General features: G+C 38.7%; 1 protein-coding gene across 1 annotated transcript in view; it reads right to left on the bottom strand.

The window, feature by feature from the left end:
* Nucleotides 1–19,890, bottom strand: part of WWTR1 (WW domain containing transcription regulator 1) — a 30,056-nt gene extending 10,166 nt beyond the window's left edge. The window contains exons 1-2 of the mRNA XM_035334419.1: nucleotides 19,711–19,890; nucleotides 2,012–2,211 (exon numbers count right to left, since the gene is read on the bottom strand). Coding sequence (XP_035190310.1) covers nucleotides 2,012–2,211; nucleotides 19,711–19,870 — 360 coding nt within the window. The 5' untranslated portion in view covers nucleotides 19,871–19,890. The remainder of the gene's footprint in view (nucleotides 1–2,011; nucleotides 2,212–19,710) is intronic.
* Between the last annotated feature and the right edge of the window lie 488 nt (nucleotides 19,891–20,378).

The following is a 20,378-nucleotide window of genomic DNA, read 5'->3' as shown; positions in this document are numbered from 1 at the left end:
AGGTACTCTAACACATCAGAAAAGTTCAGCCTATTGGCATCGTTAACTTGATCACAAACATGCTTTTACCTGCTGCCAAGACCCGTCACACTGTATTTGTAAATACAGTATAAACAATTGTTACCCTGAAATGACCCAAAGGCAAAAGAGCTACAGACATGAAATAGTAATTCCACAGAATTATTAATTTCATAGAGGCTGTCAGTAAGGACGGGTGACCAGGGAGGAATACAGAGACATTGTCCAAGCATGCAAATATGACATCAGGAAAGCTAAAGCCCTATTAGAATTGAATCTGTCCAGGGATGTAAAAGACAACAAAGAAGGGCTTTACATATGTGACAAACGAAAAACCAGAGGAAATACAGGCCCACTGCTGAATTAAACTGGCCACCCAGTTACAGAGGACCTGAGAAAAGTGAGCTACTGAATGCCTTCCTTGGCTCAGTCATTACCAGAATGACTGGCCTTCAGGAATCCCAGGTCCTGGAGACCAGGTGAAAAGACTGAAGCAAGGCAGATGTACCCTTGGTGGAAGAGGACCAGGTCAGGGAGTATTTATGCATGCTGGACATACTAAGTCCATGGGCCCTGATAGGATGTAGCCATGAGTGTTGAGGGAGCTGGCAGATGTCATTGTGAGGTCACTCTTGATAAGCTTTGATCAAACATGGTGACTGGGAGAAGTGGCTAAAGACTGGAGGAAAGCAAATGTCTCTCCTAACATCAACAAGAGCAAGAAGGAGGACTCAGGAAACTATAGATTGGTCAGCCTCGCCTTGACCCTTGAGAAAATGATGAAGCAGCTAATCCTGGAAAACATTTCCAGGCACAAGAAAATCATCAGGAGTTGTCAGCGTGGATTCCCCAAGAGGGTCATGCTTGACCAACTTGATAAACAACTATGATTATGTGACTGGCCTGGGAGAAAAGGCGAGAACAGTGAATATTGTATACCTAGGCTTCAGTAAGGCTTTTGACACTGTCCCCTATATTTTCTTCACAGAGAGGCTGTTAATGTGTGGGCTGGATGAGGTGAGGTTTGAAAACTATCTGAATGGCTGAGCCCAGAGAGTGGTGACAAGTGGCATGATGTCTAGTCAGAGGCCAATTTGTGATTCTGTGATTTTGTGAAAATTACCATTTTCAAAGCTACTTGGACCTGTAATTGTAGCATTTACAAGGTCACTGGCCATAATGGTGACATCCTTGATAAAATTTACTTAGTTCACATTTTTCCTAATGGAAACAGGTTATTTATTTTCTCTAAGGAAGCTGATTAATATACTGTGCAAAGCACAATATCATCAGTAGAGTGGTCCCTAGCAGAAAAAAAAAAGACTGTTTATTTCCTTAAGGCAGTGTACAGGAAACTACCTATCTATTTTATACAATATGAGTCATTATACAGAGCTAAAACTTATGAAATAGAAAAATAAACAAAACATCTACAGAAAACACATCTCTTAAAAGTCTGCAAATTTGAGGTACTCATGTAATATATGAATGTGTTTTTATTTCAGTTAAAGGTAAAGGTTGCAAATTACAAAACTGGGATCACATTCAAGAACAATTCCAAATGTTCTGCCTTATCTTCAATGAAGCATGAACATGGTCTTTTACGGAAATCAAAGTAGACTGAGAAATAATCAGTGATAGTTGTTCTAGATTTATAAACAGCCATTAAACAGAATTTGTTCTTTACATTGCTATCATAGCGAGTAAGAAACAGTTCACGTCTGTGATTCTTGAGTCTCTTTCCTTATACTTCATTTTCCGAGAACTGCTATATGACATTTTGTGCTCTCTCTGATCAATGCTAGTTGAGAGAAAAAATGAAATGTTCTCTGTTCATGAAGACCTTATTTATATTAGTTTTTTGGTTATCCTTACTTAAAGCAATGTTTAACCTGGACATAAATTAACAATGCTACTAATTGTACCTGGTAAAAATTTGGATGCATCGAACCAAAAGCTCTTGAACAGAATAGAAGCGTATCCTTGGTGTTACCTGTCGCAGTAACTCCTCCTGACGCATCCTAATTCGCTCCCTCTCCATTTGGATTCTCTGGAGCCTCAACTTCTGCTGCTGCTGCTGCTGTGTGGTCAGTGCATTGGGCATATTCAACAGCCCTGGCTGTGGGGTCTGGGGAGGACGACTTTGCTGTGAGATGGCTGTGCTGGGTGTTATTTGATGCTGGTGATTCATAACTGTGGGAAAGAAAAGAAATCAAGTCTGATTAAGAACGATTGTACTTTAAGATAACAGAATGCCTAGGACACATGTTGCTCATCTACAGTGAGTATAGCATTATTACAATTATTTATTTCTAATGACTGAGAGAACTACTCTACCTGGCAAGATCTGATACTAGTAATTGCTTAATAAATAATCTGGAATATTTTATATGTGTATAAACCATAAATACTTATGATACAGCAAGTATTTAAAGTCATCTTTTGAGCAATCTGATCCAGTGGAAGTTGTCCCTGCTCATGGAAGGGAGGTTAGAACTGGGCTATCCATAAGGTCCCTTCTGACTCAAACCATTCTATGATTCTATGATTCTGGTATGTTCAAATATTTACCTAATGATAGGTAGTAAATGATAAGCAAACTTTTTAATTGAAAACTTCTCTACAAGTGTGTGCCTATAACACGCAGTGAGCTAGCTAGATGTTTTTGGTAATCATGCCACAAAGCCAAAATAATCAACTGGCACTTTCAACAGGAGGTATCACTTGTCCATGGAAACAGAAACACCCCATCTCTCTAGAGATGTTTCCCTATTTGTAGTGGAAGAAACAGGAGGAAAATGAGACAAAGCAGGGTGGCTGCACAGCCTCTTTTGTACCTCCATTTTATTGATAGTATGTGACAATGGATAGTATTGGTAGAAAGAAAAGTAAGTTACTCTAAGAGTTAGGTTTGATTGCACTTCCATTTTATTTTTGAGTAAAATACATCTGTTCTCAGCAATACAATACCTTTTGTGAACCACAGAATGAACATTTCTTCTTTTCCTCTTCCACATTTCCAGTAAAAAATACATACAGTGCCTAAAGCCAGTCTGGATAACAAGTGGTAGCTACATACTGCTTTAAAAATGACATTTTTGCAAGGATTCTTTGACTAGTGAGGCAATAGTATAATTAACTAAACTCTTCTCTTTTAACAGGAACATCCCAGATACTAAAATACTTCCTAAAAAAGGTACAATGTCTTTCTTTCCAAAGGACTATGATTTGTATCTTCCTTTTTGTCCTTCACACATTGCTCTTACCATCTGAAAACAGAAATCTCAACTCAGCTCTCTGTTTCTCAGACCTGGATATTTATGTTGTGCATATCACTGACCTTGAAGGATATGGTACAGCAAGCCCTCTTGAAAGTGTGCATTGAAAGAAATGGGTTGATGATTTTAAAGCCTGGATCAAATGTATGATAACCATACAATGCAACATGTTGATCTTAACTATCTCTGCTAGTCCCAAGTTAAAAATTAAAAAAAAAAAAAATAAATAAATAAAGAGAGAGAGAGAGAGAGAAGTTGACTTCTTGCTAGTCAGCTTTTTGCCAAATTGGGTGTTGTTTTTCTGGAATAAAGCAGGTACACAGCATTGGGTCAGCATAAACTTTGCCTTGCTTCATTTGACAAATTTATTGATGTGCTCACACAGATCTGAACTGAGTTTTAACTTCTCGGTGATCCAGCATCACATAGGTCCAGCACTATGGAACCACTTGGGATTGCAGCTGCATGATATTTTAGCTTCAGAAGCAAATTCAGCTCAAGAAATAATCCAAGCTAAAAGCAGCTCTGCAGCAATATAACCTTCTTACTGATTCAGTGTATGTGTGGCCCACAAACAGCTGCATCCACACAAATGACATCATGCTTCCACATGAAACCAGGGTATCGACTGCTATCACCTCTTACACATTCAGTTGCTTCCTCCTTCCCATGTTATCCTTTTTCTTGGCTGGCAAAAGCATTTTTGTGGCCACACAGCAAAATAGAATTTGCTTGGAGATAAAAAGAAAGTATTTTCTGGCTATATCAGTTCCTAGCAAAAGTCACTGCGTAGTCATGAAAATGCTTATGCTCAACCAAGTGCAGGTGGCAAAAAGAAGCTGGTCACAGGAAAAGAGGGACAACTGACAGAGCCAGCACTGATTAATAACCTTCCTGTGGCAAAACCCCCCAAAGGCTAGCGAACTGCAGCACTGAGAGGGAAAGGTAGGAATGAAAGCTGGATGCAGGAATCAAGCCACTTTTGTAATGGGAAAACAATGTATGGAAGCACACTTTGAGACATAATGGGTCTAGTCTTATTCTCATTAAAATAAATGAGAAATATTGTAAGTAAAATTATATAAATTACGTCAGTGTAAATCTGGTGTTAAATTTCCAGTACCATAAGCACTTAGGGATTTAACTCTTCTTGCATACATAAGCACATGTTTAAATTTTTGGCATGTCAGTGGTTGAGTGACAGGACAACCATGCTCAGAATCCGGGCTGGCTGATGGAGAATCACAGTATAGTAAGTTCTCCATAAGAAAACTGTTTCCATCTAAGTAGTACATACAAATGATAGAATCATGCAAAATTAAGTAAAGATTAATAGACTGTATGGTGTGTCAGAGCTATAGCCTGAGTTGTCATGGCTACTTGTCTTGGCTATCTGATGTCTTTGCTGTAACTCTCATTTTTCCAAAGTCTGATCAGCACCCATGTTGCATCACAGCTGAAACTAGATATGCAAGAAGGCAAAGAACAAGACTATATGTAAATGCTGAGGAGTACTTCTCCCTGAGCTATGGCCCTCATTGACCCTCCAAGTCATTTCTTCTCCTGGGAACACACAGAATATTTTGGTCCGATCAACCCTAACTCTTAGAGTAACTTACTTTTCTTACAACCAATACTATCCACTGTCACATACTATCAAGGAATTACAGGAAGTTTAGTACAATGAATAAAGCATTCCCACACTTGACATTACGAGTGTAGAAATTATACTGAATTGCCTACAAGTTAGGTATGCCATTAAGTGTGTGATCATATTTCTAAGAAACAACAAAAACCCATTCTACTTCCAAGAAAAGGGACTTACATCATCTGTGTTTGATAAAGCTACAGCTAAGGGAATTTTTTACAAGTTTCAGTACAGGAGATATAAAGAAGGCAAAGGACTAGGTAGGAGCGATCCTCAGCCAACTCCACCACCTGTGTTATTTGGCAATGCTCCTGTTTCTGTCTGTGCCTTTCTTCTCAGAGGTTTGTAGGTCTAAAACCTCTGGACATAGGTCCAGAGAGAAACAGCTCCGTTCAAAACTGCCACTAATTGGAATGACTTCTAAAAAGCCATTGAGTTGAGTAATAGGGACAAATTCACCAGATGTCATTTGAACCTGCTCACACCACATTTATCTCCAGCATATGCTTCTTCAAGAAAAAAAGGGATTCAGGTAACTCTTCATTCACTTTAAATACCAGACACCTACCTTAGCAGCAGACGAAACTTTATGAATAGACTCAGAAACAGCAAGTATAGAGAAATCACGTGTCTGTGCTTTCAAATGAGTACAGATAGTTTTGTCAAGGTATCTCCTAAAGTACATGTATGACAAAGTCCATCTTAAAATGTAGCATTAAATTGATTCAGTGATAAAATCACTTTTCTTTTTGTTTTTTCAAAACCAGTTAATAAATGCACAGAAGTTAAGGCCCAGGTTTTGATCTTATTAGCCACGTTACAGCACTGTGCCACTTGAATTATTCCTGAGTGCATCACAATCATGTTCCATAGGCAAATTTAGGACCCAGATGGTCTACTTTTGCAAAGACAGATCTAGTTTGTGTGTGTGTGCATGGACACATAATGCAAATTACTCTAACTTAGCTCAAAACAAATATTAACTGGAAATAAAAGTAGTGTAAACTGGAAATAAAAATAGTGTAAAACTGAAACTGTTATGCAACTCATTATAGAAAACAAAATGAAACTAAAATCTGGGACAATCCGTAGCACTTTCCACAGCAACTGCTGCATTCAGCTGTTCTAAAAATATATCTGAAGGGTCAAAATGTTACTTGTACAGTAATAAAACAGCTGAGTCTGGGAATGAACTGATGTGTAATTAAATAACAGCAGGTTTGCAAGTGTTCTTCTTTTTCAGTTCAACTGAAAGGCAATATGCATTGTTATGAACAAGCCTTTAACATGTTAGGTTTTAGAGCTTTTCTATACCAGCAGTTCAAATGCTATGGCATGGGGAAGGTGTCTTCTGTAAAACAGCCTGTACAAATGGTCTTCCAAACTTCTGGAAAGCATTGCTCATTACCTTCCTGGGCGCTACTGAAGCCTGGGTTATCTGAGATGCAATATGCCATCTTCAGGTTGAAGCAATTCCACAGGATAAATCATGAGGGCAAAGCCATGCTGTGCATGGAAGTTGAAGAGCTTGCTCACATTCCTGTCAATAGCCTTTGGTCACAAACTCCATATAGTTTGTGGACTGGCCAATGCCCAGCAGGCAGCAGACAATCCTTTATACGTGTCATGTGTCCCAACTCACTCAGTTCCTTGCCATACTCCTCATTGTGCAGGAAACCAGTTGATTCACTGTCCTCACACTGATAGAAATTATTGAGCTTGAGTTTGTGTGTGAATATGCACACAGGCTTGCTTGCATGTGACTGAGGTGTATGACACTAACCAATGATCTCTCCAGAATGTTTGTTCTCCAGAAAGAATGTTTTGCAGAATGTACTCTTGAGGGTACAGGGTACAAGAAAAAAGTTCAAAAAGCTGTTTCCTGCAAAACAGCCTTGCTGCTGCAATTGTGCTAGACAATACTCTGCAAACACAGATTATATATACATACATTGATAAAGACTCCACTTTGTACACAGAGCTGAACACAAAAGACAACAATGTGTAAACAGAGAAAAGATGTTGTTATGTTGCTGGGAAAAGTGTACAAAAATGACTGGGACGGTATTACTGGGTATAATCTCCACAAATAATACAAATGTACTAGATATACTACAGAGATGATAACTTTTGGGTAATCTTACATACTTGAAGAGTCCCTGATTCAAGACAGGAAACATTCATTGAAAGCACGACTGTGGCTCTCACAAAAGACTACTGACAGAAAACATAGCAAAATGTCTTCAAGCACACAGAAAAGTTTAAGTGAACCATCCAGGAAATTGAACAGAACAGTAGCAGCCAGGAGTGCAGAACAAGTATATTGGCTCCAGCTAAAGGAACTGTGAATTAAGAAAGAGTAAGGCAGTCTGACAACATTGTCCTGAAGGCACAGTGTTAAAAATTCCTATATTGTACACAGCAATCAGAAGACTGAGAAACAGAAACACTTTAATTTTTTTGTGCCAGAAATACCCTGGAGCATCTCGTTGCGCATATAGTAGTTGTTGGAGTCTTTCATTTTCAATGGTTTGCTATTGCACAAGCAAGTACAGTACCTCTGATATTGAGCAACCCAAAGACACTCTATGGGCCCCCAATTTACCCAAGACAAAAGTTCTTCTTGTTCATAGTGTTAATAATCGCATCCAGCATTGATAACATCCAGATAGATCAGGAGTGAAATACAGTGAGTTTTCAAAGTGCCAACCATAAGGTTTATTCATGGTGCAGATTTACTTTACTACTTCTGCAGATCAGTACTAGCCATATCTAACAGGCATGGATTACTCCTGTGCTATACCTACTTTGGGTCTAGAAAGAGCTTTATTACCTGTAGGTGGTGCAAAGCCCACACTAGTAAATGCTTCCAGGGCCTGTGGAAAGCATGCAGGCATATCTGAACTATCTTTGCAATGTGCTTCCAGAACCAGAAGTTCTGGAGAGTATAGCACAGAGATGCCAGTGTGTCCTTCAATGTGACTTCTCCAGAGGCACTCATCTGATCCCCATCCTGGAACCCACAGACTGCAGCGCAGAGCCACCCACTTCATTCTGTGGAAATGCATTAACACCAGCTTTGAGAGGACCATAAGAGACCCGGGCTAGATCTTCACACAATTTCAGATTTGTGTTTCTTTACATGATGCTCCTAAGTTAAAGATAGCTATACTACATGAACGCAGACAGGCTTGTGCTGAAAACTGTAGCTTCCTACATCAACAGCTATTATCTGTAAGAAATTCTGATGTGAGAAAATCAGAAGACCTAAAGAAACGTCCAGGTCAAAGAACATAAATGAAGTTTACCAATGATAAGTGATCTCCCCAGGTTCCCTGCAAACTTAGTGGAAGCTGGAATACTCAAGATAAATGATGCACGGAAAGGAAATGCCATCATGTTACAGACAAATCCAGAGGCAACAGAGAGAAGCACTGGCAGTACTAATGCAAAACTTCCAGCTCTCTTAGTCTTCCTAAATGAACTAACAGCCCAGAAATCCTGCAGTTTGGCAGAGCAGTTAAAGCTACTGCATGATCCATCGAAAACCTAATGCAGTAGTGCTGTTCAAGCTGCAAACAATAGCATTTGCCACTGGAGTTTTGACATGAAGAAAGGGTAAAAAGACTTCTTGGTGGACTGAACAATTCCATTACATAAATAGCTGGATACAAAGCTCTGAGATGGTTGGCAGAAATGTGCATATGCTGCACATTGCATCTGAGTACATGGGACGAATCCAACAATATGGAGTTTACTGGGCAGGGGTTGTTCAGTGAATTCTGAATGTGCACTAAAGCCATCCACAGCCTTGAAAATCACAGTCACCCTGCTGTGGTGGGTTGGCCACCCCCAGGCAACAACTAAACACCCACCCTGTCACACACTCGATCCCCAGCCCCACAGAGCGGGGTGGGGGAGAGGATTGGAAGAATGAAAGCACAAAAAAAAATGTGCATTGAGATAAAGACAGTTTAGTAAGTGAAGCAAAGCTGTGCACACAAGCAAAGCGTAATAAAGAATTTATTCAGTATTTCCCGTTGGCAGTCAGTTTAGCCACTTCCTAAAAAGGAGGGCCTCAGCACTTGCACAGGTTACTTGGGAAGACAAGTGCCACAACCATTAATGTCCCCCCCTTCCTCCTCCTTTCCTTAGCCTTTTATTGCTGAGCACAAGGCCACACAGTATGGAATGTCCCTTTGTTCAGTTCAGGCCAGCAGAGTCCCCTCCCAGCTTCTGGTGCATCCCAGCCTGCTGCTGGTGGGGCAGCTGTGTGTGGTGGGAAATAGAGTGGGGGTAAGAAGAAAGCCTCCATCCACACTGTGCAAGCTCTGCTCAGCAACAACCAAAACACTGCTCTGTTATCAGCACTGTTCTGGTCAGGAATCCAAAACACAGCACCATACCAGCTGCTATGAAATTAATTTCGTCCCAGCCAAACACTACAAAAGCACAGCAAATGCACAGCACTTGCATAAGACACTAAATGTTTCTGTCAAGTGCTGGACTTTCAGTTCAGGTGCAGTATAGCTAGCTGATCTGGTGTAGTCTGCAGCACCTTCCAGTCAGGATGCTGGAACTCATAATTCAAAACAAATATAAAAAATCTTTAAGCTCTACCCAAATGATGTCTAGTTAAAAAAGGAAGCCACATCTAGAGACAACTGGACATACTGCAGCTCCACTGAGCTAGCTTCTCCACTGGAGATGAGGTTGCAGATGTTGTCTAATATCTCAAACTTTCTGACTGCACAGTGACCATAGCAAGACAAATCTGGGCATAAACCAAAATAGACTAGCAAGTGATTTGTGTTTTGCTACATATGAAAAATAAGCACCCCGAACCAATCTTCTTCATTACAGAAAACATCTTTATACATTGTAAAGCTAAACAATCTGATCATACTGGTCCTGTGTATGCTTCTCAACATTTTATGACAGAAAATACAACTGCCTCCTTTCACTGCAGCAAAAAAAACTACGGAAGCTCTGAAATTATGCATTTAATATGGTTGAACCTTCTGCAGAATAAATTAAAACCAAGATTCAGTTTTGCTGGAAACCCTTTCTGTGACCTGTTTTGTGTTGAGCACCATCACGTATTTTTCCCTAATCTATGCCTGCAAAAATGACACTGAGGTTTACAAATCCATGCAAATTAAAACACTGCCCTAGACAGGGCAATTCCAAAAGTCTCAATAGACTATTTGATTCTTGCAATTGTTACCCCCTAGTTTGTACAGTAATTGATAATTAAGCATGCTTTCATATGTAATTACTTGCATCCTTCTAGACATTTTCTTTACAGAATCAGTATCAATAAAATCTGTGGTCACATTTATCTACCATACAATTGTGGCAACACTTAGGATCACTTAAAAATACTTCCCCCTCTTTTTCCTCTACACCTTCCTTTCCCTCCCCTGTTCCCTGCCTCATATTTCCTGTTCAAAACACTGTATGTAACACCAGGTAGGTCTTACCCCACAAAGCTATCTACTTGGGCAAAAAACACCATCCAGACAGAACTCCAGTTTCTTCAAAAGATGTGTGAAAAAGTATGATCACATATTACAAGACCAAGAATTCTCACTGCTTTCAAATTCTTACTGTATGAGTTCTTCAAACAACAAGAAAGGAAAATATTTTTGGAGAAGACAGTAAGTTGATTTTCTGAAAGGTAAGCTACAATGATATGTATAGGCATAACAAAAAAATATAGTACCTGAAAATAACTTCAGGCATGTTTGGTATGATTTAAATATTGGCTAGATTTAAAATTAATAGTGAATCTGTAAATATAGGAGTTGGAATAAAAAGAATCTCAACAATGGAAAAATCACCCCTGGGTGGTATACATGCAAGCTCATTTTGAGAAAAGTCTTCACTTCGCTGCTGTTCCTGGAACCATCCCAAACTGTTACTGATTCTATTTTACCATTCTCAACTGAATTCCTGTACTGAAAAGTCCAGGAACACTTTTTTGTATGTAGCTGGTAACTAACTCTTTGTCAATGAAGGTTTGAATGAGCCCAGCCAAGTCAAAGAAAGGTCTTGTGCCAACTGTGCTGTGAGCAAGGTAACAGTACAACAACATTCTACAAATCTCTGTTCCATATGACATAATCATATGCCACATTTTTGTGCTACTTACTTGGCTTCATTACTGACTGCTATGTTATATTTGAATTCTGAATTTATATTAGAATGTTATGAGGAACATAACAGAGTTTGAGTTAAAATAGAAAAACTTGCAGCTTAAGATCGAACTAGGTTGCCCAATATGAATACCAATTTCAGTTTAATGACACATCTAATAAATAAGCAATGCCATAACAGCTCTTTTCAGCCTGTGTTTTGGGGAGCCTTAGAACTTCTGGATTGATTCTGAGAGGTCCAAGGATAACTAACATCTTCAGAATGATTAAATTCCCTAGGCAGGGTTTGCTGTTCCCACTGGAAGATTTCCAAGGTTCTGCAAACAAACACAAAATTTTAGAAGATCAATTCTACCACCACATGGTAAAGGAGATTGGATAAAACATAGCAGATGAAAAGCAGTCACCCTTCCAGCAGACTGACTTAAGATGCCCTTGAATTCAGTTCTCTTGGGAGAAAAAAAAATTGTTTTGTAATATGAAATAAGTCTCTTCATTAAACAGCTGTTACACAACTTTCTAGCTCAAATGAAAGTGAATAAAAATGTAGAGCTAAGTTCCAAACCTGGAGTATTTGGCCACAGTCTCACTGCAGTCCATGGAATTATGAAGACTTATTTCACATCTCAATTAGTCCTATGTAATTTTCTTTTTCCAGTTAGATGAAAATTAAAAAAAATCTTTTATTGGTTTTATTTGTTTTTAAATTAATAATGATATTCTAGCAAATCAGGTTTTCTGACATTGTGTGAGACCTTTCTGTTATATACTAAGTTTTGGGTACATATTAGACAAGGATTATTTTGTGGGCAAGACAATTTGCAAGTCACAGAAGTCAAAACATGCAAGCACAAATTGTTTCTGACACATGCATTGAACTGATTGTAACAACTTTTATTATTTTAGTGTCAAAAGTGTCTCGATGCAATTCTGGATTTTTTTCTCTACTCTGTTTATGGGCAGTCCAGAGACTAATTCATATGAGCTGGCCAGTGCCAGGAGTCATTCACACAACACAGTTTGATGAAAACCACCTGTCTATAGAAGTGAAAAAAATAAAAGAAAAAAGAAAGAACCCAGCCATATTACAATTTTGACTTAGTCATGATATTTTGAGGAAAAAAAGACTAGGCTCCCCTCCTCTTCTCTCTCTCTTTCTGCCAACAAAGAACTGCTTGTTTCACTTATTTCCCAGAAACAGCATTAGCCTTCCAACAAGGTCAGCAAAAAATGCTGCTTTTCAGTTCTAGTGCATTCTGTTCCAAAAATCTGTAAAGTATTAAACCAAAAATTGTTCTAGGTAGTTGCACTTTCTCTATGGACCCAGTACATAGAGAGTCCTTTATTCAGATTTCTGGGCAGAAAATAGCTATGCAGAAATTTCTCACAGTTTGAATCACTATGTTCATTTCTATGATATGCACATGTAACTCATTTTTCCTGTCTTCAATGCATCAAGATTACAAAAAATAAAATTAAAAAAATGCAGGTGCAGCATCAAAGCTATGATTTAGCAGGAAATTATTTTGAAGTTTACAGATTTACTCTGTAAGAACTTAGGTACTTCCTTTAAATAACCTAATAAATAACAACAAATAACAGTGGGGAATGCTTGACTGGGGAAGACAGCATTAATGTTAATGACCAATTATTGATAACCTTTATTATTTAAAATATGTATTAAATGATTTTTTTTTTCTTTCAATTGTTTCATGAAATCTTTAGCTTTTGCATTCTATCTCATTTTCAATTGTGAAAATGACACTCCAGTCTCGCACTAGCACAGTTTAGATTATTATTAACCCTCAACAGAAATGCTTACAACAACAGGAACTTCTTGATGTTGAAATTAAAAATTGCTAGATTTTGAAAAAAATACCAACATCTCTTAAACACATCAACTTTTAACATTTCAGATTTACAAGTCAGTTGGCTGCTGGTGTAAAGGTCTGTATCTGTGTAATAGGCAGGAAAGGTTTATCTCACAGGGGCAAATGGGTTCTGGGACAGGAATTAGCAGGGCTCATTTGGAGAGCTTTAAACCAGATTCGAAGATGGACAGGGTTGTAGCTGGGCTTGCAGCAGTGGGGCAGTGCTGTCGCACTGAGGAAGACTGTGAGGTCTTAGAGACTGTGAGGTCTTAGGGCCATGAGGTCCCTAGGGTGAAATCATTGTGCTCAGCTCACTCCCTGAAGTGCCTGTACACCAATTTATGCTGTATGGGAAATAGGCAGGAGGAGTCAGAAATCCGCATTTGGTCAGGAGATTATGATCTGGTGGGAATTACAGAGGTGGCAATTACACGGTGGGACAGCTCACATGACTGGAATGTTGTCATAGATGGGTATGTCCTGCTCAGGAAAGACAGGCCAGCAAGGCGAGGTGGTGGAGTTGCTCTTTATGTGAGTGAGTACTTGTATTGAGTACTGTCCAGGGGCAGTAGGTGGTGTGTGGGTATGGGCTACAGAGGGGGAAAATGTGTTCCTGTCATTGTTACATATTTGTAGCCACATTTCCATCCAGTGCAAACCACGTCTTGCAAAATCTAGACCATTTAATGTATGATAGTTGTCACTAAAATACATACTGACTGTTTTTAAAAACCTTAGGGGTTTCCTATCTCCAGATCACTTTGACACAGTAACGAAAACTGTATTTTATCATCTTCAAACAATAGTAGCTACACCTCTTTTATCCTGGCAGGATATGGAAACCTTGCTTCATGTGTTTATTGCTCTTAAACAGGTATACTGCATTGTTTTATTGGTTGGATTTCCTGGCTGACTGAAAAAAAAAAAAAAAAAGAAAGCATATGCAAAGTGCCATAAAACCTGTTTATCCAGACCCAGCTAAATTACCTAGAGCAATACACCTGAAAGCTAAACTTTTTAGATTTGTGGATGAATTTCTAGAACAGAAACAGTTGTCAGCGTGTAAGAGGTTCTCCACATGAAACTCTATCGTGTAATACATAATGGCTTTCACATTACAGAACCAGTGTATTTAAAAGTATCCAGCTCAGATCACTTGGATCATACCTACTGGTGGATTTTGATCACAGAATCACTGAATGGCTGAGGTTGAAAGGGACTTCCGGAGGTCACCTGGTCCAACCCCCCTGCTCAAGCAGGGATACCTAGAGCAGGTTGCCCAGGACCATGTAGAGTTGATTGACAGAGTAAGCTTCTAAGGTAAAAAGCTTTCTCTTCTTCAGTAGGAAATAAAAGCAAACAATTCCCCATTTTTAGTTTAACACAGTAAGTTAGTATGGTTCATCTCTTAGAATCAATGCATGCATTGACCATAAACAGATTAACATTGGGCTTTCCATTGTCTTATGCCTGAAAAGCCTGACCTATTAAATGGAGATAATATTACCAGCTTCTACCACAGATGTGCCATGATGTTTTACTTTTCTTACACTCTGTATTTACACATTGTATAATCAGATGAAAGTGCAGGTATCAAGAGCAGACAAAAATATATAGAGTAACCTTCTCCCTCTGCCAGAAATCACTGTCTATTATTATGTACATATTACACATTCTGAAACTCTACCATCTCGTATTGATTATTCAGCACTCATTTTATTTATGGCGCCAGGCTCCCATCTAATGAAAGCATAAAACTGCACCAGGAACCTCAAATATGTCATAAAGGTTTTCAGGACCTGAGTGCATAAAGTCTTGAGGAGCTTGGTGTGACCTCAAAGCTGACTGCTTTGTTCTCACCAACCAGGCAAAACTACAATGACAAAAGAAATCTCTTTAAAACAGTCTGAAGGCATCAGGATGAAAATAAAAATGTTTCTGAGTGTTGCATAATGTAGAATAGAGAAAAAATACAAAACAATCATAATTTAATTAAAAATAATTGCAAAAGACAAACTTTTATAAGGATCTAATTTTTTCCCTTAAATTTTGCTACACACACAAAACAAACAAACAAACAAAAAAACATACTGTCATCTCTTTTCAGTGACTTTCCAGTGACTGCCATTAAGGCAGACTAGCTTCCTTAGCTTGGACTTAGGCATTTACAGAGAACAGATTAGTCACTTAAGTGAGGCAGTAGTTTGATCATTAAACTGGGTGCACTGGAGCTGCTTTCTGCTTCCTTTCAGTTACAGGAAACCCATGTGTACTGGGTCTGGCTGGGATGTTAACTTTCCCTGCAGCAGCCCATACAGTGCTACGCTCTGCACTTGTAGCTAGAACAGCAGTGGTATCACACTTGTGTTGTGTCTGCTGCTGAGCAGTGCTGGCACAGCATCAGGACTCCCTCTAACCTTCCTAGGGGGTGGGCAAAAAAAAGTGAGAGAGAAACAGTGCAGTGAGAGAAACAGAGAGAAACAGAGAGAAAGAAACAGAGAGAAACAGAGAGAGAAACAAGTGCAGTGCTGAGCTCTGCACTTGTAGCTAGAACAGCAGTGGTATCACACCGGTGCTGTGGCTGCTGCTGAGCAGTGCTGGCACAGCATCAGGACTCTCTCTGACCCTCCTAGGGGGTGGGCAAAAAGTGAGAAAGAAACATCAGCAGGGCAGCTGACCTAAAGCAACCAAAGGGATATTCCGTACCATATGATATCACACTCAGCAATAAAAGGTGGAAAAGGGAAGAAGAGGGGAGGGGTGGGCTCTCGTTGTGAAAACGTCTGTCCTCTTCCCGAACACCGGCTACGTGCGTTGAGGCCCTGCTTCAAGGATGTGGTCAAGCATCACTCATTTGTGGGAAGTAGAGAGTAATTTCTTTCCTCTGTATTTCCACATAGCCTTTGCTTGTTTTGTTTTGTTATTCCCTTTCCCCCTCCCTCTTCCCCTTTCCCTTTTTTCCCTTTAGTTGAATTGTTTAATTAATAATAATATTTCCTTAATATATATGTATACTTTTTTTTTTTTTCTCTTTAATTAAATTATCCTTATCTCAACCCATGAGTTGTTCTTTCCTTTACTTCTTCCCCTCCTCATCTAAGGAGGGGGAGTGAGAGAGTGGTTGTGGTGTTCAGCTGCCTAGGATGGTAAAACCACCACACTATGGAGCTAATTCAGGGATCTACATCTGGTACCAAAAACAAGGGTGCACAAATACTCCTCCTTCCACACAGGGTCTGATTCTACAACACTAATGGAGTTGACTGGTAGTAGGTATGTAATACTTTATCAATCAGTTGAAAAAGGCCATGTTTCAGACTGGGCAGACAACAGATTCAGAAACAAAGTAAATGGCATTTATGAAGCTCTCATGAAGAAATAAAAAATACACTGCTTCTGGTTGTCTTCAGACAGAGGCTGATCATTTTCCATCTGGCATTCCAACAACAACATACTTAAAAGACTGCTGTTAATTTTGCCCTCTCCTTAGAAAAAAACAACAAAGGTAAAATATTTAAAAAGGTTAGACCAAACAAGTCTGAGTATTTGCTAACCTGCAACAATATGTTTTCAGTATCTGAGACAAATTTCCCTTTCCACTCAAGAAACTTCCCTGAATTTTGTGGTCTTTTGTAAGCAAACATAGAAATCCACTTACCATATATTATTAGTTTTACGTAAATTTAATGAGATGCATCAAAGAAAGAAATGCCTTCAGATGCCTTTGTTATACAACATTTAAAAAGCAATGCTTTAAATGTTGGTGAGAAAACAAACACTGCTAATGTTATAAAAAAGCCAGTATGTGTAGCTCAAAACAGAAAACATAAATCTGCAGTAAGAAGGTAGAAAAGTACAACAGATTTTTTAAGGTAGGTCTACCAATTTCAGTGAATTTTCACTACAGGTTTCTCTCTGTCTCAAGCATAAGCATACTATGATGTGGTATCACTTAGTCACACTGTGCTTTTGACAGAATGTTTATAAGTGCCTTTGTACACTTCCCAGCAAATATTGCAGAAAGGAGTTTATAAACCAAAGCAACAAGCTGTACAGAACACAAAGTATTTTCCATCTCTCTATAAGAAGCATAGCAAGGAAAACACGTGTTAATAATTGGAAGTGCAGACCAGTATGCAATACTGGAATACTTAGATCCTTTTCTTGTAGGTGGCACATCTTCAAAAGAAAACTTGTTAAATTCCTACAGTACCAAAAAATGTGAAGGCAAAAGACAGATGCATAGACTTCAACTGCTAAAAAAATTACAAATTATGTCCAGAAGAGTTTAACTTGTTATCCAGTTTCCATTTTTCCCCTGGTGTCTGTAGGATGTTGGCACAATCACGTCTGGCTAGAGGTCTCACCACCAGACCAAAGAATTGCTGCTCAGTTAAGAGTCTGAGCAGACCCAAGAAAACAACTTTAGAAGTTATACTTTTGTATCACAAAAGAGTAGAAAGGTATCCCCCTTCGTTTTGGCCAGGATAATTTCAAAACAGAGATGTTCTACTTTAACACCAGAAACTGCACTCATATGTATTTTAAACAGTCACATTAATAATTGAGAAGCTACTGCATCCTGTACAGATATGTAAGTACTTATAAGTACACACAGAAATTACAAGATTGTGATGATGTATATCTAAGCGTTTATATATATATCCACAATTTCTAAATAAAACATTTTGTTGTTCTATTATTTTAAAAAATAGTGTTATACTTGGTGTGTTCAAGCAGGCGGTGGACTAGAAAATTATGCATGGTGATACTGAATTTAATAACAGGCTGCAGAAAGTGTTACACTATTGTGTAACCAGTTTTTTGCTTCCAAAGAAGTGTCACAGCATGCCTTTAGAAAGCCACTGGATCAAGGAAAAGCTCACCAAAACATGTTGATAAACTATTTTCTTGACTAAATAAGTATGGACATTATGGAAATTTCTATATATTTGTAGTGGGCTAATGTTTAGTAAATTCGGTTGCAGACCAAAACCACTATGCTAAGCACTGCCTAAGTACCTAACAACAGTACCTTGTCTATAACCTTAAGGATACTGAATAAAATATTGTCTGTAGTTGATGTGACAGATTTTCAAGTCTGTGGAATTGACCCTGTTGGGCATATGAAGTCCCTTCAAGAACGGACTCTGTCTTAGGTAGTGGCCTTTATTTCTAATCATTTGTATCCTGAGAAATACCCTCCTCTAAGCTTCAATATGCAAGTATTTCAGTACATGATTTGTCTTTGATTAACCTCACTTCCATTGACGCACTGGGGGAAAAAGCTTGTTGAACACTGTGCTGATTTATGGGACTTCCTCCGTTTCTTAATTATAGTGAACAGATGTCAATGTAAGCTGAGGAGATGGTATGAACAAACAAAAAAAACCCTGTCCTACTCTTACCTCTTGGACATTTCGAAATTAGGATGGCCAGATCAACATAAAGTAGTTGTGGTTTGAAATAATGTGCAGACCAACTGTTAGTTTTGCCATGTAGTATGACAGCCCACAGTACACCATAGCCTTTCATTCTTTACTTAGGTTTCTTATGATGTCCACTCAGTATATGATCTGCTACTATCTGCTGACTTACATAGCATACCCAGCAATGCCTTTGTACTGAATATAGACAAGCAGGACAGTTGTTGAGGGAAAGTATGAACTAAAATGATCTACTTCAGGCCTAGATATTTAGTATAAATTCAAGACATAAATAAAAATGCATTTTGTATTACTGCTATTGGTGACTATCATCAGCCAAATGTTTTCTCAAGTTTCATGGTATACGTGAAGAGACAACCCCAGTGAACTGCAAATGAGTAATCATGAAATCATGAGATCCACTTACCAAAATTAACTTGAACAAGAATCAGGTTTGTGTTTTTATGACTGCCTATTTGACTCAGTTTTGTGATCTTGAGCCTGTAAGCTGACCTATCTGTTCCTCATTTTCTTGAGAACTAGAGAAGTTAACACTACTGGGCTTTCAAATGCAGAAGCAAAAAATTACAGAAAAAATGCCATTCTTAATTATACATGAAAAAGGTTTTCTTCCATTTACATTTTTTCTTTAATATTTTCAGAATTTTCATGGTTTTATTTTCACTAAGGTTTATAAGAGGCAACTTCAGATGAACATAAGTTGATGCTTAAAGTTAATCTTGAACTGCTAAACAGGAACATCATCAAAACCACACAACTTAGAGAAGGCCTTCAGTTAATCCTTACTGCAAAATAAACTTCTAGTATTCTGCAACTAGATTCCATTACAGAACCTAACTATGCAAAACAAACAAGCAACAAAAAGAGCTACAACCTCTACCCTGAAGAAACACAGGAAAGACTACAGAGAAATTACTTAATGCAGGACTTCATACAGTAAGCTTTGAAAATGATATAGTGGGCCTGTAGAGGCTTTATACCACCTCTGAATGAAAAAGCATAGGAAGAATTTATTTTACTATGTTCAATACTATGTCAAAAAATTGTCACAGAAGCTCTAAAATAAAATGCATGAAATGCCAGAACTTCAAAATTCAAGCAGTGCAAATCCACTTGCTGCCAACTCTGCAGAAGAAAAAAATAAGAAAGTGGAGAACATACTGTTTGGCTTGATAGCAGAATTAGAGCTACCCATTTTGGACCAAAAATTGATTTGGCAAACAAATTAGTAAAAGGTGGCCCTCCTTTCTTGTTTGAATTTCCACCACAGAAACGACATCCAGTACTCACCGAGATTTGGCTGAGACATTGCCATAGACCTTTGTGGTATTGGTGTGGAAGTAGCAGCGGGATGGTGGCTCACGTGATTCAGTGGTTGGTTCATTGTTTTTCGAGGATCTTGCCAAGTCGTAATTTTTTCTATGTGACTGAGAAAGTAAAGATAAAGCATAAGCTTAACAGAAAATGTCCAAGTATATTGTATACATGGTAATGCATAATGCCATAAAAGTCTGTCCTGGTTTCAGTTAGGACAGAGCTATTTTTCCTCCTAGTAGCTGGTAGGGTGCTATGTTTTGGATTACGATGAGAAGAGTGCTGATAACATGCAGATGTTTTAATTGTTGCAGAGCAGTGCTTACACTAAGCCACGGACTTCTCAGCTTCTCACTCTGTCCTGCCAGCGGGCAGGCTGGGGATGCAGCAAGAGCTGGGAGGGGACAGACCCAGGACAGCTGACCCAAACTGGCCAAAGGGGTATTCCATACCATCTGACATCATGCTAAACAATATATAGGGGTGGCTAGCTGGGGTGGGGGCCTGGCTGCTCGGGGATAGGCTGGGCATCGGTCAGCGGGTGGTGAGCAATTGCATTGTGCATCACTTGTTTTGTACACACTATTATTATTGCTATTATTATTATTATTATTATTTCCTTTTTTAATAAACTGTCTTTATCT

This window comes from Oxyura jamaicensis, chromosome 9, assembly GCF_011077185.1.
Source record: "Oxyura jamaicensis isolate SHBP4307 breed ruddy duck chromosome 9, BPBGC_Ojam_1.0, whole genome shotgun sequence".
NCBI lineage: Eukaryota > Metazoa > Chordata > Aves > Anseriformes > Anatidae > Oxyura > Oxyura jamaicensis.
The sequence above is the reverse complement of the archived record's forward strand: the minus strand, read 5'-3'. Positions and strand labels throughout refer to the sequence as shown.